At 35.0% G+C, this 22,686-nt stretch overlaps 1 protein-coding gene across 1 annotated transcript; it reads left to right on the top strand.

Annotated features, from left to right (window-relative positions):
* Nucleotides 1-19,060: 19,060 nt before the first annotated feature.
* On the top strand, nt 19,061-21,034 carry LOC110821152 (deoxypodophyllotoxin synthase-like). The gene is made up of 3 exons (XM_022050881.2): nt 19,061-19,648; nt 19,736-20,057; nt 20,514-21,034. Exons 1-3 carry the CDS (start codon nt 19,275-19,277, stop codon nt 20,760-20,762), a joined length of 945 nt encoding a protein of 314 aa, XP_021906573.1. The 5' UTR covers nt 19,061-19,274; the 3' UTR covers nt 20,763-21,034.
* Nucleotides 21,035-22,686: the final 1,652 nt, after the last annotated feature.

Below are 22,686 nucleotides of genomic sequence, written 5' to 3'. Positions count from 1 at the left end.
TTTTATAAAACATACCATTATTAGTTATTAGACTTTAATTTACCGTAACGGGGGAAAACAGTAAGGGATTCTTACCCCAAATCGGTGTTCGAAACAGTAGCTTTTTTCCTACGCCTCCTAACGGTACTCAGGTTTCCTGTTTTTTTTCTATGAAATTCCAAAACACGCGTTATGTATTCCAAAATGCCCAAAAAGGCCAAAATAAGAATTTTTAAATTTTTGCGGCCAACTTAGGTTCCGGCATAACAGTGTCGCCGTGCTCCGGCGCCGATTCTGCCATCTACAGCGGTGCTTCCTCTTAGTTGGGCTGTTTTTGGTCGATTTTGGTCGGTTTTATATGGAAACTTGTAAAAAATAGGGTTAGGAGGCCTCTGTCGACCGAAAAAGTTAAAAACTGAGACCCTACTAATGGAGGAGTTTTCCAGTATGGCAGTTCTGTTGTTCATTTCTTGCAGTTTTCTTCGATTAACCTGTACCAAAAAGAAACGAAGAATATGACAGTTAAAAAATCGAGGGAAACAGGAAACGGGAAGGGCTCATCGAATGGAGTTTTTGGGTTATGGTCGCGACGGTTTGGTTGAGCTCCGCTCACATTTTTCGGCTCACTCGTTGGTGTTTTGGCTCCGATATGGGTGTGGGAAGGTTCGAAATCCAATTTCCAACATAAAGGGAAAAGAGTTTACCTTTTCGGCGTTGGCGATGGCTCTGGTGCGGCAGCGATGGTATCACTCCAGCAGCTGAGCTTTTCTCCGACCGCTCTTTTTCTTCTTCTTCAGTCAGAGGTGTCTGCTAGGGTTTGGGAGTCGATCGAAGAGAGGTTTAAATACCTTACCTCTCTTCCCCTGATCCTAACCGTCCATTTGTGTCAACATGGAGCAAAGAGAGTCGTCTGATTCGAAACCCATTTAGGCAGACCCATGTACAAATCTAAACCGTCCATTACGATCTTTCAGAGTGAATCTCGCTCGTTCATCGCTCTATTGTTGGATCTTCACACAGCTGATCAGAGCCGTCCATTTGAATTTGGGTGGGATTGGGATCTCATCGTTCATGCGAGCAGAGACGGATCCAGGTCATTGGATCGCCTTGCTACTGATGTGGTCATCCCACATGGCCTGCATTTTTTCTTTTTGTAATTGGACCCCTTATTTTTAATTTTTCTTTTAAATACACCCTATTTTATTCAGAGTTTCACCCTATTTCTAAAATTGATTTTTAATTTCATCAAAAATCCATATTTCTTCAAAAATTAACAAAAAAATTAAAAATTAAATTATTTTAATTTATTATTTCGTTAATATTAAATTATCTCATACTAAATTTTGATGTTACAAAACTGACCATTAACCATTGACCCCATCCAGGTACATAGAGGAGTACACAATATATTTGCCAGAATGCGTGCAAAATTTTTTAGAGTATCATATATATATATATATATATACACACACACATATATAATACATATATTTTTTATTTTTTTTGAAATAAAAAATGATCTAATAATATTAATTATACTTTCACAACATTTAAGATAACATTTTAAATATTATCTATTCAAATTTTAAAATTCAAAAATAAAATTAATATCATAATATTAATAATTATTAATTTAAATTTTTACAATACAAAATAAATTTTAATTCTTAGTTAGCTACAGCCTATGTGCTATATATTTTTGAAATACAAAAATAATTTAATAATACATATAGTTATCTATTTAAAAATTTTAATATAAAGATAAATTTAAAATTTTTTGTTAACTATAATATGTATTATATAATTAATTTTAAAATTATAATTCATGTACACAAATATAATATTTAATAATAAAATCAATTATATTTATCTTAAAAAAGAGACCGGCATAATAGTAAACTTGAACAGATAGCTAAATCTTGTAAAAGTAAATATATCTTAACGATTCATAATTAGGACTTTTGACACATTTCCCGTTTTATAATGCATCAATGCGCTTGATAAATTTTTTTACCATCAGACATAACTCCATTGGCTCCATCCACTGCATTCCTCACTCGCTCCATTTTCACATACCTTATGAAACCAAACTGACCTCTCTCCATAACCGACGTTTCTTATTGGAGATAAAAACATTCTTTAATCACCTCAAACTTCATAAAGAACCTTACAAGATTTTCATTTTATGAAGACTGGCCAACATTGTCAATAAACAATCAATACCAGTCCCTTTCTCTTAACCTTAATTTCTTTAAACTTTATCTCTTGTTTCCACATTGTCAATAAACAATCAATACCAGTCCATTTCTCTTAACCCTAATTTCCTTAAACTTTATCTCTTGTTTCCATGATGGGTCTTCAATGATATTTTCTCCTCACTTCTGATGATATTTTTTTAGCCCACAATTTTCTAGGATACTTAATAATGGCTGGCTTTTCATACTAAAGGACATATTCATCATATTTTATGTTTATGTAGCATCTCAAGTTGCATCCTTGTCTTGAATCTCCTTTTTCCTATTGCATTTACTAATATTTTCTTTTTGTTGGGTAAGTTACAATTTGGCATTTAATAAGGCTCTTTTTTGGACAAAAGTAATGGAGGAAAAATATTATATGTAGAAAGCAAAAAATTCTTGGGATTTAGAAGGAATCCACATTAAAAATAACTGATTTGATATATGACCTTCTAATTTTACCTCTAGAGCCTTTTAAATATGTAACATTATTAACATTAGGTTATACTTGAGGTAGTGATATATTTGTTTTTAATTTATTTGCAAGTTAATGATGATGATAGTCGCATCATGCATGATTCATTGGATGTAAGTTACGATGCATTAGCAGAAGATAGATATATTGTTGGAAAAAATTAATCTCTAAAGCATGCACAATCACATTAAAGTAAAAGCAAAAAGAAAAAATACAAGAATTTTACGTGGTGCGACAGTGTGCCTACATTCACGGGTAAGACTGGCAAGAAAGAATTTCACTTTGTAATCTAATAGTACATCATCAATAGGTTAGTAAACCTATTTATAGAGATACTATAAGAGTTTTTCACAAATAAAAACTCTTTAGGATATACATCAAATATTCTTCAGAATAGATACAAAGAAAACCCAAATAAATTATCCATAAAATATAGATAAATTTTACCAAAATTCAAGATATATCAACAATTGACTTGAATTTCCTCTATCATCAAAACAGCTAACATCTCGTCACACCGTCTTGCCAGTATGCACCACTAGGACACTATTGAGTATCACATACTCCAGTCAAGATTAGGCTGCACCTAAACTTGTTATATGATCCTTGAACAAAGTGGCATCTGCCATCAAGCTCTTCATACACAACAATAATCATCTTATCAACATCTGAACTCCCTATTTCCTAAAAATCAATTGGTCCTGCAACTAACAAGTTATATGTAACCAGATTCTCATACCTCTGTGATCGTTTAGTCTGTTTCTCTCCCTGTCTGTTGCAATACTATACAGTTGTTGTTGATCAGGTGCACTATCACCCTCTTGATTAAGATCATGCACTTCATTCCCTAGACCATTGGATTGAACTTCTAACTCTATTTGTTCTCTGACACTGTGATCTAATTCTGCTATTATGTCCCCCTTTTGACTGTCTAGTGAAGTAGACTCATTAATGTTACATCTCTGCTGATAATCAACCTTGGAGACTTGAGATTACTACACCACAACCTATAGCCTTTTACTCCAAATGCATACCCTAGAAATATACACTTCTTTGCCCTCGGCTCAAGATTACCATCCCTAACATGAGCATAAGCAGGAAAACTAAATACTCTTAACTGAGAGTAATCGACATGTGACCTAAACCATATCTTAAAATGAGTATTACTCTCAATAGTTATGGATGGAGATTTATTAACAAAGAAACTAACAGTATTCACAACTTCAGCCCAAAATTTATGTCCCATACTTGAATGAGACAACATGTTTCGTACCATATCACAAAGTGTCATATTCATGGATTCTGCAATACCATTATGTTGTGGTGTCCCAAATAAGTGCGGTGTCTCACTATACCTTCCGTACTGCATAAATCATCAAACTCGTGATTGTAAAATTCCAACCCATTGTCAATCCTAAGACATTTGATCTTCCTCTCTGTCTTATCCTCAATCATGGTCTTCTATCTGACAAATGTTGAAAATACCTCTTTCTTGGATTTCAGAAAATACACCCATACCTTCCTAGAGTAATTGTTAATCAATGTCATAAAATACCTAACACAAATCTTAGAGAAAACTCTGTATGGACTCCATAAGTCAGAATGAACATAATCCAACTTACTTTTGGTCTTGTGCACTGCCTTTTTGTTGAATTTCACTCTTGTCTGCTTCTCAAACACACAGTGTACATAGAAACTCAAAACTCCTTCTTTATACCCATTCAACAAACTCTGTTTGTTCAAAACAGATGACCCTTTATCACTCATATGACCCAAATGTAGATGCCATAACTGATTTTGATTACTACTCCCTGATGCTACAGCAGCTTTCGCTAAAACTATATTTTTCTTAAGAACATATAACCTAGATTCTAAACTCCCTTTTATGAGTACATCAAAGCCTTTACACACTTTAAGGGTACCATTCTCTGCATGATATTTGTAACCCTGAGTCATTAATGTAGAAAAAGAAATCAGATTCCTCTTCATCTGAGAAATATGTCAACACTCAATAGTCTTGATGACACCATCAAACATTCTTAATCTAATATTACCAATCCCAGCCATAGATAACGAACTGTCATTTCCCACATATATGGTACCACTCATTTGCTTGTAAGTAGTAAACCAATTCCTTTGTGGACACATATAGAACGTAGCACCAGAATCAAGAAATCCAGGAGTTCTTTCTATGATCGGAATTCACAGATAGTACTACCTCAACACCTCAACACTGCTGCTATCACTATCATCATAATTATCCTTGTAAACTATATTAGCAAAACTCTCATACTTTTTCTCTCTCTTCAGCATAAGACAATCTCTCTTAAAGTGACCATTCTCTCCACACTCAAAATAATTTCTTTCTTTACCTTTAGATTTTGATTTGTCAATTCTCTGTGTCCTTCCCCTGTTTACCAAACCTTCCTATTCTGTTTTATACTTAGTAACGTTTTTTTATAACTCTTTCAATTTTAGTGTGTTACTAACATCATCTAGTGAAATACTAGTTTTTCTATACAGTAGAGTGTCAACAAAAGTCTCATAAGAAGATGGTAATGAACACAGAGCAATAAATGTCTTATTCTCATTTTTAATTTTAATATCTATGTTATTCAGGTTCATAATAAAAAATTTAAACTCATTAATGTGCTATTTAATGGGCATACCTTCATTCATTCTGAAATTGTACAGCCTTTTCTTCATATAAAGGCAACAATTTTACAGAGTACAAATTTTTCAGTTTCTTCCACGTAGTTGAAGCAGAAATATCTTCAGTAATCTCTTGCAGAACATTATCATTGGCACTTATAAAAATTGCACATAAGGCTCTATTCTGCATATTTGCCTTTTTCGATTCTCTCATACCCTCAGATATCTTTCTTCAATTGCCCCCACAAATCTTGCAGTACCAGGGACAATCTCATTCTAATTTTTTATAAACTGAAAGTCGTACCACAATCAAACTTCTCTATCTTATACTTTGTGGATGTCATCTCGAATTCTTTGATTGTGCATCAAAAAAACAAACAGAGAGAAAAAAACTATTAGAAAATAAAAACCCACCGCACGTAACCACCGAAACACCGCACGTGCCTCCAATTGTGCCTCCACCAAAACACCGCACATGTATTGTGACGCGCGGCCGCTGACTGCCTCTCGTTGCCACCATAAAACACCAAAAAAAGTATAAAAACATGCGACTCGATGAATATGACATGGATATAGTAAAAACATGTCGAAAAATCGTCGAGAACATCGCAAATCAGGCCTCGCATAAACCAGATGCTGGCGTATTAGTTCTTCTTCTCGAGCGGGCATTTTCCCTCACCAACTCTAGTTTGGCATAAAGACGAGGTCAGACGTCACGGATCCGCCTTCAGTTTTTCTTCTCCGGCACTCCTTACGTGGACTCGATCTTCTAGTGGCCACGACTAGTCGTCTTCTTCAAGCCGTTCGGTCCCTCTTCTCGATATGCTTTGGTCGCACCAACAGATCATCCTGCACCGCGACAGCAACCAAGCTTCTTCCGCTGCCACATGCAGGAAACGTGCAAATCGAATCTGATCTGGTCGCGCTTCGTCTTTTTCGCCAAAAACTGTCGTGCAGGAGACTGTTTAGTTATACAGGTCCAGCTGAACATGTAATGACCCCGAAATGTCCAAAGAAATAAATCATAACTTAAGTTTAGAAGTGAAATAAATAGTTAAGGTTTACTTTTCTTATACATAAACTTAAATTTCTAAATAGTGTTGCGAGAATTAACCTTTTGAAGAAAATACAAAAAAAATAAGGAAAAAATAAAAAATAAATAAAACTGATATCCTACTCGCAACCCTCTTGTGGATTGGGCTCTAGATCCTGGTCTTCTTGATCTGAAATGGTTAAATAAGGAATAAGTTGCACTAGCTCAATAAGAATATCACACTACTCACCAACACATAAATGAAGGTTGGTAGAAAATCACAACAACTAATGGAGCACTTAATTAAATAAATACATTTCTTAATAATAAAATTATTTACCATCTATTTACTGTAGCGAGATTACAAAAGTAACCTATAGAGACAGCAACATAGCACTTAACATGATCCCATATGCAATTGGTAACAGGCACACATTATTAATCCATATTCAATAAATCAAACAACCTTTCCTTTTATCGGGCTACTGGTATCCATGGGAGTTTATAGGGATATCTTTGCTACGCGTGAACTATTTTCTTTAATATTCTCAATTAAAAGGTCGTCCCCATACCCCATCCGATATGAGCGACAAATCACTAAACCTCAATACCCCATCCGGTATGAGGGTGAAACGGGTCGTCTTCATACCCCGTCCGGTATGAGCGCCAAATTACCAAGTCTCGATACCCCGTCTGGTATGAAACAACGTTCATGGTAGGATTTTCTATTATACTCGGTCCATTCACATCTCCCAGGATATCCAGTAAGGCTGTCATTTCATCCATTCACTTAATCACACAGTTTTCCTATTTTTCCTTAGTCTCCATTTTTTAAATCAACCGTAATCACATAAACAAACAAACATGCATCAGGGAATGCAATCATATCTCGATTTTCTAATCTAACAGTAGTCACGTAAGGTAGCAATACATGCATTCAAACCATAAAATCGATAAATCAGATACTATTATGCATTTAAACTGTAAAATAAATTAATAGAAATCAACAGATAATAATTTATGGTTCTTGCTCCATTAGTAACCCATAATTAATTATAGATATTTTCTAAGTTTTACGAAATACCATATTATTTAAAATTAAACTTCAATTCTATAACAGAGAATAGGTGAGGGATTCTTACTCAATCTGATATTCGAAAGGCTAAACTGTTGACTGTACCTACTGATGGTCTCTGGGTTCTCTGAATTTTTTTTTTTTAAAATCAAAACGTGTTATAAGTACCTATAAATGTCCTAAAAATCCAAAATCAGCCTCAGGGTCCAATTTTGGCCAATTCCAGAATTATGGGACGGCGGCTCCGCCTTGCTCCGATGGCAACACTACTGCCCGTAGCGGCAGTCCACCTCGGATTGGCTGTTTTCAGTCATTGTGGCCGTATTTGAGCGATTTTGCATCAATCCCTACGAGAAAACAAGTTTAAGGGGCATCAGTTGGCTAAAAAAATATAAAAAACTGAAACTCACTGGTGGCATGGCTCTTTTGTGCGGCGGCTCCTTTAGCTCATGTTTTGGTTGGCAGTTTTGCTTTGGTTAACCTATAGAAAAGGAAACAAGGATCACCATGGTGAAAAAATTACGCCGAACGGGAATCAGGAAGAGCCTCATCGAAGGCATTTTGTGAAATTCCTTGCGGTGACACCGTTGAGCTTTGTCCATGATTTTCAGTCAATCAGCCGATTTTTTTGCTCCGATTTGGCCATGGGGGTATTTAAAATAAAATTCCAAGCAAATGAGAAATTTTTTACATCTTTTAGTGATCAAAAAGGGCTTCGATGCGGCGGCGGGTAGCAGCGGCTCTCCTTCCTGACGGTTGGGTCTTCTTCTCCGGCGAGGGTGTATGGCGGCTAGGGTTAGGGTTTAGTGTAAAGAAGGTTATTTATATCCATCTCCATTTAATCTGGACTGTCCATCGCATTTGATCTGGACCATTCAATCGCGATTAAATAGAGAGTGAATATGGACAGTTCATCGAGATTTAATATGGACTGTTTGATAACGTTTAAATCTAGCCGTTCGATCGCATTTAGGAAGGGAACGCATCCAGGTCGTCCGTGCGTACGGAAACGGATCTGGGCCGTTAGATTGCAGTTACGCGGATCGCTCATGTGGCCTCCCGCGTGCTGCCTCAACGTCCGTTGCCACGTGGTGCGTTCTGGTTTGTCGAGGCTGCTGACTGGGCATCTTACATGGTAAAACTTTTCTAAATTTTATTATGACCCCTGTTTTCTAATTTTTCTTTCTAAAATATCTGCAAAACCCAAATTTTCACCCCTTTTGTCCAAAATTATTTTCAATTTCATCCTCCATCATATTTTCTTTATTTTTACACTAAATTAAAATTAAAAAATTATATTTATAATTAATTTAATTTGGGCATTACAACTCTCCTCCCCTTAAAAGAAATTTGGTTCCCTCAAAATTGTCTCTCTCATTGTCAATCAAACAGTTGGGAATATTGGACTATGAAGTCTGATTCTAGCTCCCATGTGGTCTCTCTCGGTGTGTGATTCTGCCACATGACCTTAACGAAGAAAATTTTTCGGTTGCGAAGTAATCTGCTCTTTCGATCCACAATATCGGCCGATACTTTCTCGTAGGACAGATCCTCCCAGAGTAAAAGAGGCTCGTGGGCCAAGACGTAAGAGGGGTCCGAGTTGTACTTGCGTAGCATGGACACATGAAACACATTATGGATCCTGAAAAGTTCTAAAGGTAGGGCCAGTATATAGGCAACGGTACCAATTTTGTCTAAGATCTCGAATGGCCCAATAAACCGAAAGTTTAGTTTTCCACTCTCCAAGCCTACTGATTTTTTAAAAATGAGTGATCTTAAGGAACACTCGATCGCCTTTCTTAAATTCCAAATCCTTTCTCTGGGTGTCCGCATAACTTTTCTGCCTGCTTGAGCCGTCTGAATGTTCTTTCTAATCTTAACTATTTTGGTTGTAGTCTCTTCTACAAGGTCATGGCCGAATTGTTTCCTATTACCCACTTCTTCTTAACCGATCGGCGATCTGCATGGGCGGGTATACAATGCCTCATACGGAGCCATGCCAATACTTGCTTGGTAGCTATTTTTATAGGCGAATTCTATCAGTAGATGGTCATCCTGATGGCCTCCAAAGTAAAAAACACAAGCTCTGAGCATATTCTCAAGTTTGCGAATCGTTCTTTTTGATTGTCCATCGGTTTGAGGGTGGAATGCAGTACTAAGGGACAATTTCGTTCCCATAGCTTGCTGAAAGCTAGACCAGAACCAAGAAATGAACCTGGGGTCCCTGTCGGATACTACTGTCACTGGCACTCCATGTAATATGACTATTTTCCGGATGTACATTCTTGCCAACTTGTCCAAAGAATCGATCATCCTGATGGCCAAGAAGTGGAAAGACTTGGTAAGCTGGTCAACAGTTATCCAGATGGCATCATGTCCTGAGCGTGTCTTAAGCAATCTTGTCACAAAATCCATGGTGATATGTTCCCACTTCCACTCCGAAATTGGTAATGGCTGAAGCAGCCTACCTGGGCGTTGATGCTCTGCCTTAACCTGCTAACATACCAAACACTTATAAATAAAGTCAGCTATATCTCTTTTCATCTCGTTCCACCAAAATCGAGGTCGCATACTTTGATACATCTTAGTGCTTCTAGGATGTATGGTAAACTTTGAGCTATGGGTCTCTGTCATGATGTTCCTTTTCAACTTATTGTCACCTAAAACACACACTCTGTCCTAAAATCTGAGCAACCCATCGGTAGAGACTCAGAATTCTGAGTTAACTCCCTGCTCTGCATCTTTCTTGAGGGCTACTAGGGCGGAACCGACGGACTGAGCTTTCTTTATTCTCTGGATTAAATCTGGCTGAACAGTTAGGTGGCCCAAACATATGACTCTCTTCTGGTCCTGAAGCTGTACCTATTGTGCGGTCCCTCTCTACTTGCATTCTGAAACCATCAAATGAGCTAATATACCTGCGTTTTTTCTGCTAAGTGAGTCAGCTGCCACGTTGCCTTTACCCGAGTGATACATGATATCACAATCATAGTATTTGAGGAGTTCTGTCCACCTTCTTTGACGCATGTTAGATCTTTTTGAGTGAATATGTGTTTCAATCTATTATGATCAGTATAGATCTGAAAAGTCTCCCCATACAAATAATGGCGCTAAGTCTTCAAGGCATGAATAATTGCGGCAAGTTTTAAATCATGGGTAGGGTAGTTTTTCTCATGACTCTTCAACTACTTGAACCTATAGACTACGACTTTCTCATGCTGCATCAAAACACAACCCAACCCAACCCTAGATAGGAGGAATCACTGTAAACTGTATATTCACCCGATCCGCTCGGCAAGACCAACATAGGTGCAGTAGTCAGCCACTTCTTTAGTTCTGAAAAACTTCTTTCACAGTTCTCGTTCTATTTAAACTTGACATTTTTCTTTGTGAGCTGAGTCAGAGGAGCAGTTAGATTAGAAAACCCTTCCACAAACTTGCAGTAATACCTCGTCATTCCCAGAAAACTACGGATCTCCTTAACCAATGTCAATTTTTTCCATTCGAGCACTGCTTCAATTTTTTCGGGGTTCACTGACACTCTATCCTTTGATATGATGTGTCCTAGGAAAGTAGTCTGCTCAAGGCAAAAACCCACACTTACTCAACTTTATATACAGTTTCTTCTCCTTGAGAACCTATAAAACCTGAATTAGATGGTGAGCTTGTTTCTCTCTACTCTTTGAATAGACCAAGATATCATCGATGAACACAATGACAAACTGATCCAAGAATTATTTGAAAACTCTGTTTATCAAGTTTATGAAGATGGCTGGAGTGTTGGTTAGTCCAAATGGCATGACCAGGAACTCATAGTGTCCGTATCTGGTTCGAAAGGTTGTTTTGGGAATATTTTCTATCCTGATTTTTACCTGATAGTAACCTGAATGAAAGTCTATCTTGGAGAAGACCTGGGCACCTTGCAACTGATCAAATAGGTCATTGATCTTGGGGAGGAGATACTTATTCTTGATCGTGACCTTATTCAGACCTCTGTAATCAATACATAACCTCAATGTCCTATCTCTCTTTCTTGCAAATGTGACTCCGATACCTCAAAAGGACACACTATGTCAGATAAATCCACTGTCCTGCAATTTCGTGATCTGTTTCCTCAGTTCCTCCATCTCAACGTGGCTCATGCAGTAAGGAGCAACTGAAATAAGCTTGGTGCCTAGCTGAAGGTCTATGGTGAATTCGACTTCTCTGTCCACTGGCAGTCCAGGTAGTTCATTCGAAAACACATCTGAAAAGTCTCAGACTACTGAAATCTCTTAAATATAAATTTCTTTCTTGGGTTTGCCTAGTTAGAGAAAATAACTGGGTTAAAGTACTTGATAATATGAAAATTTGCCATGAGGGAACAAATGTTAAATAATTTTATTAATTTGTAAATGACTCCTCATTAGGAGGGTTAAATACAACCTTCTTGCTAAAATAATCTACAGTGGCGTGATACACCGCTAGCCAGTTCATTCCTAAATTACATCAAAGTTTTCCGTATCAATTTTTATTAGGTCCACACTCAAATTCCTATATGCTATATCTATGACATAGACTCTGTATACAACCTCCTCCAGTAGTTTCCTACTCTCAGTAGTAGACACAAATAATACAGAATCAAGTTTTTCATACAATACATCTAATTTTGATGCAAAAATATGTGAATCAAATGAATACGATGCACCAATATCAATCAAGACAAGAGTAAGATGGTTACAAATAGTGTATATACCCTGTATCACGTCCGGATTGGCTTCTGCATCCTGCTGAATGAAATTGTAAGTCCTGCACTAAATAGGAGGTCTGGCCTGGTTCTAGTTCCTCGGGCACTCCCTTGCATAATGTTGGGCGCTGCCATATATGCAGTAGGTGTTGTTGAGGTGATAGCAGGGTCGGTCTCCATGATCTTTGCCACAATACTGACAGATCTTGCCGCATCCTACTGCTAGAACCTGAGGGGGAGCCTGAATCATCGGCCTGGGTATCTTATGCTGTTGAACAGGTGCAGTAGGTGCTGGTCTGCGGTGTGGGGCTGAGGACCTGAGGTTCCCTGCTGCTTGAGGGAAGGTGCGAAGGCTCCTCTCCGCTAATTGTGCCTTGGCCAGAATAGCCGAATAAGTACTGAGTTCGAGCACAAATAACTAATGTCTGATCTCAAGACGGAGACCCCATTCGAACCTTATAGCCTTCCTGCCTTCGTCCATCATGCTCTCAAGAGAATATCGACCCAAATATAGAAACTTGTAAGCATATTCTGATACAGTCATGTCCCCCTGGACCAAGTGTGAAAACTCTATCTCCTTCAGATGTTAGAGATACTCTGAGAGGTACTCTGCATGAACAGCCGTCAAGAACTGTTCCTAAGTAACTGGAAAGGGCAGGGTGGTCTACTTGAGTTGCCACTAGGGGTCTGTTTCTCCCACCAGCATATAGGTAGCAAGGATGACCTTCTATTCGGGTATTACCCCGAGGGTCTTCAAGGCCTTCTCTATCTTAGATAACCAGAACTCGGCCTCTTCAAAGGAGGATCCCCCTACAAAAGTAGAAAGATTTATTCTTTTATACTTTTATATGTAGCCTGGGTCCATCATGAGAGGAGCTCGGTCCCGTGGATGAAGGACTGAGCTGGGCTGAGGATGGACTGGATGATCCTGCAGTGGTATTTAATGATACGGTGGAGGCACCGAATATACTATGGTGGTGTCAGGTGATGCGGTGGCTGGGGCACCAGATCATACTGTGGTGGTGTCGGGTGGTACTGTGGAAGAGCAGGGTCATATCGGGGTGGCTCGAGATCCTTCCATTGCAGGGATGGCTCAACCTGTGGCAGTAGGGGAGGGTCAGGTAGCTCCCTCCTTTCCTCGCGGGCCTGTTGGGCAGCAATGAGTCTCTCCACCATCTCAAATAACCAGTTAACATCCTCTCTAAGCGAACCCTCCCGAGCTGCTCGGTTTAGTGGTGGTCTTTCTTTCCTCATCTATCTGTACCTCCATTTCACAAGGAATGGTTGAGTGATAATTCATTGTTTTTGGTGTTTCCCAAGGGTTTTGTGTAAGGAATGGGTTCAAGGAATGTGGCTCTGATACCAACTGTAACGACCCCGGAATATCCAAAGAAATAAATCATAACTTAAGTGCGGAAGCAAAATAAATAATTAAGGTTTACATTCCTTACGCATAAACTTAAAGTTCTAAATAGTGCTACGGAAATTAACCTTTTAAAGGAAATACAAAAAAATAAGGAAATAAATGAAAAATAAATAAAACTGGTATCCTACTCGTAACCCTCTTGTGGATCGGGCTCTGGATCCTGGTTCTCTTGATCTGAAATGGTTAAATAAGGAATGAGCTACACTAGTTTAGTAAGAATATCATGCTACTCACCAACACAGAAATGAAGGTTGGTAGAAAATCAAAACAATTAATGGAGTACTTAATTAAACAAATTCATTTCTTAATAAGAAAATCATTTACCATCCACTTACCATAGCGAAATTTACAAAAGTAACCTATAGAGACAACAACATAGCACTTATCATGATTCCATATGTAATTAGTAACAGACACACATTATAAATCCCTATTCAATAAATCAAACAACAAGCTTTCCTTTTATCAGCCTACTGGTATCCATAGAGGTTCAGAGGGATGTGTTTGCCATGCGTGAACCCTTTCCTTCAACATTCTCAATTAAAAGACCGTCCTCATATCCCATCCGGTATGAGCGTCAAACCACTAAACCTCAATATCTCGTCCGGTATGAGTACCAAATTACTAAGTCTTGATACCCCGTCCAGTATGAGACAACATTCACGGTAGGGTTCCATATAGTACAAGTCCGTCCACCATCTCTCAAAATATCCAATAAGACTGTTGTTTCATCCATTCACTTAATCACACAATTTTTTCGTTTTTTCCTTAGCCTCCATTTTTCAAATCAACTGTAATCACATAAACAAACGAACATGCATCAGGGAATTCAATCATATCTCGATTTTCTAATTTAATAGTAGTCACGTAAGGCAGAAATACATGCATTCAAACCATAAAATCAATAAATCAGATATTATAATGTATTTAAACTGTAAAACAAATCAACAAAAATCGACAAAGAATAATTTTCGGTTCTAACTCCATTAGTAACCTGTAATTAATTATACATATTTTTTAAGTTTTACAAATATCATATTATTTAAAATTAAACTTCAATTCCATAATAGATGATACGGTGAAGGATTCTTACTCATTTGATGAACGAAATGCTAAACTGTTGACTGCACCTACTGCAGTCCTCGGGTTCCCTGAATTTTTCTTTGGGAATCAAAACGCACTATAAGTACCTATAAATATCCCCAAAAATCCAAAATCAGTCTCAGGGTCCAATTTTGGCCAATTTTAAAATTCCAGCATTGCGGCTCCACCTTGCTCTGGCAACGCTGCCGCCGCCCACGGAGACACTCATCCTCGAGTCAGCTATTTTTGGTCGATTTTGCATTGATCCCTACGAGAAAACACGTTAAGGGACCTCGGTTGGCTGAAAAGACACAAAAAATCAAAACTCACCAGCGGTGCGGCTCTCTAGTGTAGCGGCTCCTCCAGCTCACGTTACAGTTGGGTGTTTTTCTCCAGTCAACCTGTAGAGAAGGAAACAGTGATTACAATGGTGAAAAAATTACGCCAAACGGGAATCGGAAAGGGCCTCATCGGATGCATTTTGTGAAATTCCTCGCGATGGCGCTGTCGAGCTTTGCTCGCAGTTTACGGCCAATCGACCGGTCCTTTTGCTCTAATTTGGCCATGGGGGTGTTTAAAATTGAATTTCGAGTAAAAAAAAAAATTTATAACCTCTTTTGGCTGTTGGAAAGGGCTCCAGTGCGGCGGCGGGTGGCGGTGGCTCTCCTTCCCTGTGGCTGGGTCTTCTTCTCCGATGAGGGCATCTAGCGGCTAGGGTTAAGGTTTGGTTTGAAGATGGTTATTTATATCCGTCCCATTTAATCTGAACCGTCTATTGCGTTTGATCTGGACCATTCGATCGCGATTAAATAGAGAGTGAATCTGGACCGTTCATCGCGATCTAATGTGGACCATTCATCGCGATCTGATCTGGACCATCTGATCGCGTTTGGAAAGGGAACGCATCCAGGTCATCCGTGCGTGCAGGAACGGATCTGGACCGTTCGATCACGGACACGCGGATCGCTCGCGTGGCACCGCATCAGCGTCCGTTGCCACGTGGCACGTCCTGGTTTGTCGGGGCTGCTGACTAGGCATCCTACATGACAACTTTTCTAAATTGCATTTTGACATCCGGTGTTCGATTTTTCTTTCAAAAATACACTCATAACCCAAATTTTCACCCCTTTTTCTCAAAATTATTTTTAATTTTATCCTCCATCACATTTTCTTTATTTTTACACTGAACTAAAATTAAAAAATTAAAAAATTATATTTATAATTAATTTAATTTACAATTAAATTAATTTGGGTATTACAAGGTTCACAGTGACTTTTCAACTTCTTCTAACTTTCTCTCACTAACTCATGTTCAAACTCGAGCTCTAATACTACTTGTTGAAAAAAATTAATTCCTAAAACATGCATAATCACACTAAAGTAAAAGAAGAAAGAAAATAACACAAGAATTTTACGTTTGGCAAGCGCCTACATCCACGGGTAAGACCGGTAATTCTACTATTTAATTTAAGAATACATCACTAATAGATTAGAAAATCTATTTATAGAGAAACTACTAGATTTTTTCACAAATAAAACTCTTTAGAATATGTATCAAATATTTTTCAAGGTAAATACAAAGAAAATCTAAATAAATTATTCTCGATAAATATCACTAAAATTCACGACACATCAATAATTCTGCTTTTTAAATGGTGGCTCCCACTGAATGTGCCGTGTATAAAAACAAAAATCGCTGCTAAGACAGAAAATCAGAAGCTCAGTGAAACTCTTGTGGCCTTTAAATTTTGTAGCTAAGATCGCTAAAGAAAACTGTCACATGGCAATCTGGATAATTGCAGCGGCAAACATTCTGCTAAAACAATAGCAGCGGCTAAAACTTACCGTAGGGCTTTGTCCAAAACCGATATCTTGTGGCGGAATCCGCCACTAATGTTTTTGGCGATATCATAAACGTATTATTGCAGAAAACAAAACTTGATTTTGTATTATCCAAGAATTTGTGATATAGAGGAACACGTTGATAATTATTTGTCATTATATTTTTTATTTTTCCTAAATTATAATTTAATCAAAATATGAAGATCATAATATAAAAGCAGTTCGGCTGATGCTGCTTTGGATTATTACCTTATCTTTTCTCACAAAGGGAACCTTTTATTGTAAATTTTAATTCAAACGAAATATGAAGATCATAATAATTATAACATTATTTGCATCTCGTTTATTTTATAATTAAGTTTTGTATTATCAATAATTAGTCAGTATATATATATATATATATATATATATAGGACCACATAGATTATTAATTTGTATCGTATTTGTTATTTTGTTATGATTAATTAGAATTTAAACACAAATGAAGATAATAAAATCTTATATTATGTACATCCCGTTTATTACAAAAACATTTTTGTATTGTCAATAATTAGTCATATATAGGACCACATTAATAATTATTTATCATCATATATATATTTGTTATTTCTTATAATTAACTACATTTTTGTATTATCAATAATTAGTCATATATAGGACCACATTGATAATTATTTATCGTCATATATATTTGTTATTTGTTGTAATTAATTACATTTGAAAATGAAAATGAATCTTATATTAAGTTTATCCACAGAAATATTTTTGTATTATTACTGATTTTTCATACGACCTCATTGATAATTACTTGTTATCATAATTTTTTTTATATTGGTATGATTATGATTATAATTTAAACATATAATTAAGATAATTAAAAAAAGATGCAAATGGTGTCACTCTGGATTATCACACACATATATATATATATGTATATATATATATAAAAGGTCAACATTGGCATGCAAGATGGTGCAGGCCCTTTAAAAATTAAAATATATAAAAGGACCACTTAGATTATGTCTCTAATTGTATCCAATCATCTATTAGTCCCTTATGAATTATCATATTAAAAATTAAAACCATATCTGTTTGTCTCTGTCATTTCTTAGGATATTTGATTTTATGTGACCCTAATTGTTTGATTTGTTAGCATCTTTTATATATCTAAGATCTCCTAATGCAACCAAAGGCTACGAAATGCATGTTGTATTAAAAAATAATAATAATTAGAATGATTTTATTTATAAATTGACTAATATAATGTTAAAATATTAGATTAAGCCATTATATATTAGACCAAAGATTGCAACATTCATGTTCGTGAACAAATTAAAAAAAAAATACTTCAATTTGAATTGAACAAGGAATTAATTTAGATTAATACTTAGTTTGATCCAGTTTTTCATATTTTTACTTGAATTCTTATTTCTATTCAACAATATTAAAATTATATTCACACGAGTGTGGTTATTTCAAAGCAAAGTATAATAGGGTATCCTCGTAAAATCATAATATAATCCTTAATGAAATAAAAGAATTATTTGATCTCTCGTATCATGACAAGATTTTTTTTAAAAAGAAATTTATTTTGAAAATTTGAATAAAGTTCGACCTTCAACAGTTATATCTTCGTTGGTAGAAAAATGTAGTGTGATTACGATGGTCACATCTATGATAAAGGGTGTTTTTGAGTCCCACGTGATTGATTGCGGGATGGATTCTACCATATTTGATTTTCCAATTGTTAGGGGGTGTAACAAAAGGATGTATCTAATCGACATAGTCAAATGAAGATGAGCTAAATCATAATAAGCTACAATGATTGATATATTTAATTGAAAGAATGGAGGAGAGGCACAAAGAGTCAAAAATAAGGCATCGAAACTCAGTAGAGCTTAAACTAGTATGATGTTTAGATAGTACTGTTAGAGTTTATCTAGATAAATAACTAACAATTTAGTAGGTCTTTAAATAGATTTACATAAAAATTAATCTCTTAATAAAATAAAATATCACTAATTATATGATATTTAAAAAATAAAATAAATTATAATTTATATATTAATCTTTAATAGATACCATACATTTTCTTAATTGTATTAGTTATTCTATATGATGTTATTGATGATATATTAAAATGTTTTGGTAGTTGTTTTGCTCCTTAATATTTTATCATATCTATGTGACAATATTTAAAACATATAGTCAAGTTTATATTTTATAGGATCCTACGAATACTTCCAAATAAATGAATATTATGTTGCTTACATCGTAATATTTAAAATTCTTCAGCATATATATGAAAATAAGTGTATTACCTCTAGATTACAATACCCAAAAACATATAATACCCGTATATATGTCTATATATACTTCCATGATATTATAGAATGGCCCATATATATACTACGCATGCCATATAGATATATATATATATATATATATATATATATATATGTAGGTGGATATGGAGACAAATATATACTACTTAGACAGCCAGATGGATTAAATTTATTTAGCCTCATCACATTATAATTTACAATCACTTTTTTCAAATGAATATGATCCCTGATGGTTTATAAGACAATCTGATAGGTTGACAATCTACAATATTGATCTTCCTTTACAAATATATATTTATATAATATACATAACACATATACACGCATATATATATATATATGATATTGTTCCTTTGAAACCTCAAATTACTCTTAAGCCTTGAGACCGAACGGAGATCAATATGGGTTCGGAAAGTGAGGCTAAAATTCCTGTAATCGATTTATCAAATGAAAAGTTGAAGGCAGGTACAAATTCATGGGTGGAAGCTCGTGATTCAATCCGAAAGGCTCTAGAAGAGCAAGGTTGGTTCATAGCCGAGTACGATCAAGTATCGTTGGACCTTCACAATGCAATCTTCAGTGTGACTGAGGAGTTGCTTGATCTCCCTTATGAGACTAAAATAAAAAATCTTAACCATAAACCTTCCTTTGGTTACATGTATAAAATATCAAATATTCGTTTACATGAAAGCTTGGGCATTGACGATGCAACAACTCTTGAAGCATGCCAAAACTTCACCAACCTCATGTGGCCACAAGGCAACGATCAATTTTGGTAAATGTTACATTTATATTTCCCTTATAAACCTTGATTATAGGAATATATATGAGATAACAAATTTTTTTTTTTAATATGTTTTAGTGAATCTGCTCACTCGTACGTACAATTAGTGGCCAAACTTGAGCAAACGGTGATGAGGATGGTTTTTGAAAGCTACGGGATAGAAAAGTACTACGAGTCCCACATAAAGTCCTCCACTTATCTCCTACGATTGTTGAAATATAGGAGACCTGAAAAAGATGAAGACAAGCTTGCATTTGTGTCCCACACGGACAAGAGCTTTATTTCCATACTTCATCAGAATCATGTCAAAGGTTTAGAGTTAAGAACAAAAGAAGGAAACTGGTTTCATTTTGAGCCCTCACCTTCTTCCTTTGTGGTTATAGCAGGTGATGCCTGCATGGTAAGTTATTTTATCATTGTCAATTAAATTGTTGTGTATTATTCTACAAAACCTTTAGCTATACTAATATCAAATAAATAACATAATTATAGGATATAAAACTCTAGCTTTATGAATTGGTGGATTAATTTTATGCCATATAAATTTTTGTATAACTAATTAAAGAACCTACGATATATCAAGTTTAGGCCGGTTTAGTAATCTTGAGCGGTTATTATTTTTTCCAAATCATAATTTGGTCAATGGAATGGCCATTAATTCTTCTAAAAGGCTTGATTGAGATAATAAATTGGGACATGTTCAAGAATTTCATTTATACCGCTAAGTAATATAAGAACATTTTGTAAAGAAAATCAATTTTTTCCTTTTTAATTTCTCCTTCTATATACTTCTTCAAGAATTTTGCTTTAGTTATGACTGATTCTCTAAAAATTCATGTGTTTGTTTAATTTTTAGGCATGGAGCAATGATAGAATAAAACCCGGTTACCATCGAGTTATCATGAAGAACGATAATGAAGTAAGATATTCATTGGGATGTTTTTCATTTCACAAAGATCAACTGGAAGTGCCAAAAGAACTTATAGACGACAAGTATCCTTTGCAATACAAGCCTTTTGATCATACTAGCTTCCTTTTTTTCTTCGACAAAAGTGATGAAAGGAAAACTCAGCACGGCATTATTAAAACTTATTGCGGCACATGAACTTCATTTAAAAATATCCTTAAAAATTTTAAAAGAATTGATGTGTGTTGCAAGCTAAATATATACGTATCAATGTCGAGAATATCCCAGTTATCTTTATGTAAAATAATGTATGTCATGTGCTTTTTATTTTGATTGGAAAAATAAAGTGTCTGGAACACTATGTTGTAATCAAGTGTCCTGTAAAATCAAATGGTTCACAAGGATCTATGATGGGGTTACTCATAAATCATGTAATTATAAATTTCCAATAATATTAGTATATGTTTAACAAAAAAAAAAAGTAGATAGTAATTTTCACTTTCATCAAATATATAAGTAAAAAATTGATCAAAAAATTATTATAGTATTGTTAAAATTATAGTCTAATAATAATAATAATAATACTACATTACAAACAAATGACTTATAATAACAATAGTTTTTATTAACATATAGAATTATGTTAGTAAAAATATATGTATACAAACAATATCTGTAGGTATAGATTATGAATAGATTATTCAACTTATTTTCGTCAACGATGTATTTCATTAGTAAATGTCACCATGTACAAACGGTTTCCTTCTATATAAGGTGACTTACACTAACAATGTATATTTTTGTTAGTAAAAAAAGTTCTATGCAAACGGTGAAGAAAATTGATGGCGGTTTATAAGTCATTGCAACTATAAACTCTACTTTTTTTTTTTTTATAAAATTTTAAATTTAAAGCAAAAAATCCTAATTCCTAGCCTTAATCGCGCCTCTAGTTCTCCTTCATGCACATTTACTTTTGCTTCATCTTTCTCATGCACATCTCCTCCATGCACTTATAAGCCTTAATTCCTTAGTCATATCTCTATCTGCTTCTCTAGGTTTGCTTTTGCTTCATCTCCCATGGGCACTTAGATGCCCTAATTCCTTAGCCATGGCTTTTGCTTCATACTCCTTCACTCGTGTTTCCTTCTGTTTCATTTTCCTCATATCACTACCTTAGTTCATCCTGTAGATGTGTTAAAAACCTCTTAGAGAAAGAAAAACTCAATTTTTGGAGGTTTATAGTCTGCCCAAATGGTTTTTCATATGGTTTTAGAAGATTTTTAGGTGTCATAATCTCAGCAGAAGTCACCTTCCGAGGATCAAACTATCATCAACAAATAGTAAATGGGAAATAACCAAGGTTGTGCCATATATTTCAATGCCATGCAACTTTCCATTCTTCTTCACTTTTTGCAGCATACCTAAAAATCATTTAGCATAAAGAACGAATAGGTAAGAAGATAGAGGATCTCCTTGGCCAAGTTACCTACCACTGTGTCCAAATTAATGATGTACTTTGCTATTAAATGGGATGCCTTCTAAAGTACATCATTAATTTGAATAAAAAAAATATGCAAGGTAATATAAGTTTTTAGAATAATATATTTCAATCTTAATTTATGTAAAAAAAAAAAAATACATATTATGTTATTATTGTACATTTCCCATAATATGTATATATTATGTTTCATTTTTATTAAGCATATAATATTATTAAATTATAATAACTTCTAATAATATATTATACCGATTATTTTAAAATTTTAAATTGATAAAAATAAATCCAATGAAAGTCCACAGACAGTATAAACTTATCAAACTTTATGCAAAATTAATTTTCAATGAAACAAAGCAACTATGATTCAAACACTAAGCATCTATATCTGGTAGTATATTAAATAATGAACTGAATTTATTACTCTAAAAACTCAAGTAGTCAAATCCAATTATTTATACTTTGTAAATAATAATAACGATAATATTATTGAGTATAAATACATCTGTATTTTAATAACCAAATTAAGATTGAAAATATGTTAAAATAAATTTTGAAATAAATTATTAAATTAGTATCTAAAATTTAATACTTTTTACAATTTAATTTTTAATATTTTTTCATTAT

This window comes from Carica papaya, chromosome 5 (genome assembly GCF_054855325.1).
Source record: "Carica papaya isolate Zhongbai chromosome 5, ASM5485532v1, whole genome shotgun sequence".
In the NCBI taxonomy this organism is placed as follows: Eukaryota; Viridiplantae; Streptophyta; class Magnoliopsida; order Brassicales; family Caricaceae; genus Carica; species Carica papaya.
The sequence above is the reverse complement of the archived record's forward strand: the minus strand, read 5'-3'. Positions and strand labels throughout refer to the sequence as shown.